At 37.7% G+C, this 5433-nt stretch overlaps 1 protein-coding gene across 1 annotated transcript; it reads left to right on the plus strand.

The window, feature by feature from the left end:
- Positions 1-1601: 1601 nt before the first annotated feature.
- LOC107093869 (indoleamine 2,3-dioxygenase 2-like) lies at positions 1602-4784 on the plus strand. The gene is made up of 10 exons (XM_015389177.1): positions 1602-1745; positions 2177-2272; positions 2353-2472; positions 2558-2676; positions 2781-2795; positions 2876-2975; positions 3128-3245; positions 3319-3370; positions 4098-4246; positions 4333-4784. The coding sequence occupies exons 1-10, from the start codon at positions 1653-1655 to the stop codon at positions 4722-4724; spliced, it is 1254 nt and encodes a 417-aa protein (XP_015244663.1). The 5' UTR covers positions 1602-1652; the 3' UTR covers positions 4725-4784.
- The last annotated feature ends 649 nt before the right edge of the window (positions 4785-5433 follow it).

Raw genomic sequence — 5433 nt, forward strand, 5'->3', positions numbered from 1 at the left:
TCTGATGACAGCGCCCTGCTGACCTTTTTACCGGGCCCTGAATCAGGGCCTGCCTTTGATTTCTCCATATGGTGTGGAGAGAATCACCTGTACTTTAATGTACCGGTAACAAAAAAAAAAAAAGAAAGAAAGAAAGAAAAAGATGATTGATTTTGGGGAAAATGCTACAAAACAACATGATAGCAGTATCATCCACAGTGCAAAGATTGAAACTGGAGAGACGTATAAGTGCTTATGCATAATATTTGACTCTGAAGTAAAATGTAAAAAAATACAGAGGATATTACAAAAATAGGCCAAAATAATATTTACCTGCTGCAGAAACGAAATTTTTTTAATGTATGCAAACCCTTTTTATCTGTCTTTTGTTTATTGAGAATCTTTTAAAGGTATAGTGGACCTGTCCTCTCCACAAATGCACATGCACAACCCTGTAGCCGCTCCCGAGAGGGAACGCCTATTAAACGTGAGCATGCACAAGCCCATTTCTCCTCATGCACACTGTTTAAAAGCTGCTGTTTGCATCGCTCATACAAGCTTACTTTCCAAAAGAAGATTTGCAATTTTTCCACTATGTCAGACTCACCACCGGTAAGTGAAAATGGGGACAGCCTTATGCAAACATATCACCAGAATGATTGACAATTATTGACCACTTATTTTGATGATCCACCCAGAAAAAGAACATTCTCCACAATACCTTTAACTTTAATGTTTTATGTGTTGTTTTTATGGATAGTCGGTTAAGAACAAAATGGGCCGCTACCTATTTACCAGTGGGAAAACAGATTGATATGCAAATTTTTTATTTCTTCTGCCAAATGTTTAGTGCTTTTATGTTGTTCATGTTGCTCCTAAAGTTTAATTTACCCTCACCAATTTTTTATGTCCAAGCACTTGTCCCTTTGCTGCTGACAGGGAGCATCTGCACCTTATGGCTGGATCCAATGCTTCTCCTCTGTCCACTACATTAACAGACCTCTGGGTATTCATGTGTTTGTGGAATAGTTTTGTCATTTGCTGCAACCAGTATATGTGAACAGATTTACCCTGATTTGTCTAAAAATAAATCTGAAATCACACCAGTCAATTGAAAAATATACATTTGAAATACCAGGAGAGTGAGATCTGATGTCAGTTCATGGAATTTAGGTTTAGGTGGAACTACTGATCATGTTTTCTCACTTACACTCATTCCTGGAATTCCATTCTTTTTCATAATCAATCATCTATCGTATATATGTCGTGTTGTTTGAGTAAAGCAGATAAAAGGCCCTGACTAAGTTTTATTAAGCTTCAAGTAAGCACAAACTGTATTCTTTCTTTAAATAATTATCTGATTAACCCATCCCTTTTAAAGAACAGTGGATTTAAGTTCTAATCTCCTTGCTATTATTATCATATGTCATATACTGAGGTTAGTTTCTCAGTATTGGATGTTTAAAGAAGAGTTACTAAATGATTCACAAAATGAAGCCAGGTATTGATTCACAACACTTTACTTGGAATTGTGCAACAGTAATGTCAGGGATAACTGTTGTGTAAGCGGTAACTGTAGATGACAACAGCTTGTGCCAGAGTCCAGTCCAGTCAAGTTGGATTCTCCTGCACAATTGAGACAGTTTCAGTCTCTTTCCTGTCTTAATTTCTCTATGGCTTCAGCTGAGACAGAGCACAGAGCTCCCTTCTCACTGGACTCCTACTATGTTTCAGAGAAACTGGGCTTTGTGCTTCCAGACCCTCTGGTAGGTAGGAATAGCTCTTCTGATCATTTTGATCATAATCCAGAAAGTCTGTGTGAAATGCTAGGTATTTGAGACTGAGTGCAATTCAGAACTGGGCTGTAAATTACAAACTGTCACTTGTACTGATATAAGTCCATGCAGAACAACAAAAACTGTTGCCTTTATCTTCATGATTTACAAAACTCTGAATTCTATCAAGCAGTGAATGAAACTAACTGATAAAAATGAGCATAAATACACTCAGCTAATATTTGATTTCTGAATAGACTTTTCCAAAGAAGCAGGCTTTGCTTGTTCAATATCCAATTCTCCCATTGTGCGCCAAGCTCACTGCAGAAATAAACGTCAGATATAAAGTTTTATTGCCATGTTTTTGCTATTTTGATTTATACTTGTTTGATTTGTCCCGACACTTAAACTCCTTATTTCAGGAAACTCTTCCACCTTTTTACCAGCCATGGATGTATATTGCCCTACGTGTGCCAGAATTTGTGAACAGTCATGAGCTGCGCTCCCATATTAACCAGGTAAAAGGTGACAATAAACTGCCAAGCAGAGTTCACTGCTAATTATTTGCAAGATTCCTCAGAGCTGTCATGTTTTCCAGATGCCGCTGCTGAGCACCCAGTTCCTCCAAAGCCACAGAGAATTACGGCTTGCCCACCTGGTTCTTAGCATGATCACCATGGGCTACGTGTGGCAGGAGGGTGAAAATAATACTGTTAAGGTGATGCAATTTCCCTTTTTCTCATTCATTTGTCTCCGATCAATTCATGTTTGAGGTTATTCTTTTTGGACAATCTTCAATAAAGATGCTGCCAAGAAACCTGGCTGTCCCTTACTGGGAGGTATCACAGCGCTTAGGGCTTCCCCCAATACTCACCCATGCAGATGCAGTATTAGCTAACTGGAGGAAGAAAGATCCAGAGGGGTAACAAAATAAATGTTTATCATTATATTACCATAAAAAGAAATTGATTCTTTAAAATTATTCTGCTTCTCTTTTTGTGTTTTTCTTCTTAACTGAAATATCAGACCTTTTAACATGGAGTGAGTATTCTGTATTTTGGTTTTCCTCTACTTCTGTTCCTCAGGAATATTTTCGCTTATGCTTTTTCTTTGCCACACAGGAACCTGGAGTTGCTGGTCAGACTCCCAGGTGGTGACAGTGTCAAAGGTTTTTTCTTGGTCACTCTGCTGGTGGAGCTTGCAGCAGTGCCTGCAATAAGGGTGAAGATGTATCACAAATACGTTACTTGAAATAACAAATATCAAGCTCTGTTTTAAGTGATCGCCTGACAGAGGACTATGAAAATCATCTCTAAAAATTACTTGAAAATTATGAGGTCTCAGAAAAAAATGATTGTGAAACTGTGTTTCAGAGCATTCCCACAGTCATCAATGGTGTCAGAAGTGGTGACACAGTTGCTGTGGCCAAAGCCCTGGGGAACATAAGTCAGTCTATACAGGACATGAATGATGCACTTAAACTGATGCATGGTAAGAATTTGATTTTAAATGCTTGACATTTAACTTAAAAATAAAACCCTTAATCAAATACTATTTCTCACAGTATATGTGGACCCTTCAGTCTTCTACGGCATTATGAGGATCTACCTGTCTGGGTACAGAAGTCTATTTGGCCTTTTTTCCCCCCCTTTTTTGCAATACTTGTAATTTCCTCACTTGGAATGCTTTTCTTAAAATTCAAGCATTCTTTTTCTTATTCCTTACTAACAGTTTCATTCCTTTTGAAATGTGTCTCTGTATAAATTACTATTTTCAGTGCAGAAAATTGGGATTTTTCTATGATAATGCGGTTACAAAAAACGGAAAGAAAAAGAAAATCATATATGGTTTTAAATCTCTTATTAATACAAATCTGAAGGTGTGGCATCATTTTGGATTTACCACCTTAGTACACATTTTACTAACTCTAAGTCTTTTCAGACTTTCATTGTACCATTCTTATATTTTATTGTAAAGCCATCCCATAGAAACCTTGAATTTGTATTTTCAAAATTCTACTGAAATGTCCACCTCCATTTTAGTCTCAAGTCTTTTTGCGGCCTCTAACAGGTTTTCAAGGACTATCCTGTATTTCCATCCACATTCCACTGCTCAGTTTCCCTGTCCTTTCCCTTTCCTTGTCCATCATTGTGTTTTACAGTGGTGGAGCCCTAATATGGTAAACACCACTCTTTCTGAAACACTTCTAAAAATGTTTGAAAACAATGCTAATGTATTCTTTTCCGTCACTTATCTTGTAAAATCTGTAACCTGACTGAGTTTCAACAATTTGGACACATTTATAAGGCTCTGCAAACGATTATTTAGTTTATATACTTCTAGGTGGAAGGACAACCCTTGTATGCCACAGGGGCTTGTTTACGAAGGAGTGCAGACAGAACCAATAGAGTGTTCTGGGGGAAGTGCTGCACAAAGTAGTCTGCTGCATTGCTTTGATGAACTACTAGGAGTCCAACATGAAGAAAACTGTTGTAAGACCACTAAAAATGTTTTATTCAAAATCCCAATAAGGGTTTGGAAAAGATGATGCGCTGTGATCATCTTGTCTTTTCTTTAGGTGAATTTCTAACCCGCATGAGGAACTACATGCCACCTGCCCACAGAAAACTAATCCATGACATCTCTTTGCAACCATCTCTGAGGGGATTTGTCCAACAGCAGGCCAATGAGGACCTGAACAAGGCCTTTGATGTCTGCGTTTCAGCACTGTTAGCCTTGCGTAGCTACCATATCAATGTTGTTAGTCGCTTTATCACTGTACCTGCTGCCCGAGCTCGACAGCTACGCAACAACAGCCAAGAATCAGAGGGGGAAATGGTCAGCAGAGCCCCCACATCTCTAGAGGAGAGAGGCACTGGTGGCTCAGGCATCATGACCTTCCTTAAGACCGTGAGGGACAAAACAAAAGATGTCTTACTGCCAGACACAGCTAATGACAACTGTCATTAAAGAAGATACAAATACAACTTTGATTACTGTAAAAGACTATTTTAAATGCTGGTGACAAATGCTTGGAAACAAAGTCCAGTGGATTGTTTTTAATTTTCTTTTGTGGAATGACTATTTTAAATGTTAATAAAACTTATACTTTGGCAAAAAGAGAGACATCTCAATTACTTTTCCTACATTGAATATTTTTTACTTTGTAAACAATTCCTAGGCCACAAGACAAGTGGGATACCAATCATTCAGTCCAAACCCTAATTCAAACCATTTCTATTGCTTGCAATTTGATTTAACCACTAACTCCTTTATTTTGTCTTGGAGTGGCGGAGGAATGCATCAGACCCATTTGTCTGCTGAACATTAAGTCATTAGACAACAGTAGTAATTTATTTTGGTTAAAATGGTCTGTGGAATTCAGCTGAAATGTATTTGATAAAAAGTTATGGAGTTTCCAGCCAGCTCACGGACTTAACCTCAGTGAACATATGTTTAGTGGATAAGAGAACACCCTTGAAAATACAGTGTATAGAAATAGCTGAAAACAATGAAGAGCTTTTGTTGCATTTAGGCTTTCCTGTATAACCAATATTGCCGATCTTTTCAATTAAAAAAATAAAAGCCCTTTTATCACCAATTTCCCTGATTATCTATTTATTATATGACACAGCATTTTAAATTGACATCTCTATGAAAGTTATACCCCAGTAGTAAC

This window comes from Cyprinodon variegatus, unplaced genomic scaffold (assembly GCF_000732505.1).
Source record: "Cyprinodon variegatus isolate N-32 unplaced genomic scaffold, C_variegatus-1.0 Scaffold451, whole genome shotgun sequence".
NCBI classification, from domain to species: domain Eukaryota; kingdom Metazoa; phylum Chordata; class Actinopteri; order Cyprinodontiformes; family Cyprinodontidae; genus Cyprinodon; species Cyprinodon variegatus.

Excerpts from the sequence above, each read along its gene's own strand:
- LOC107093869 (XM_015389177.1), top strand. The coding sequence starts at position 1,653 with ATGGCTTCAGCTGAGACAGAGCACAGAGCTCCCTTCTCACTGGACTCC. Across the intron at positions 1,746-2,176 it reads TTGTGCTTCCAGACCCTCTG|GAAACTCTTCCACCTTTTTA; the intron begins GTAGGTAGGAAT and ends TCCTTATTTCAG. Across the intron at positions 2,976-3,127 it reads CAGCAGTGCCTGCAATAAGG|AGCATTCCCACAGTCATCAA; the intron begins GTGAAGATGTAT and ends ACTGTGTTTCAG.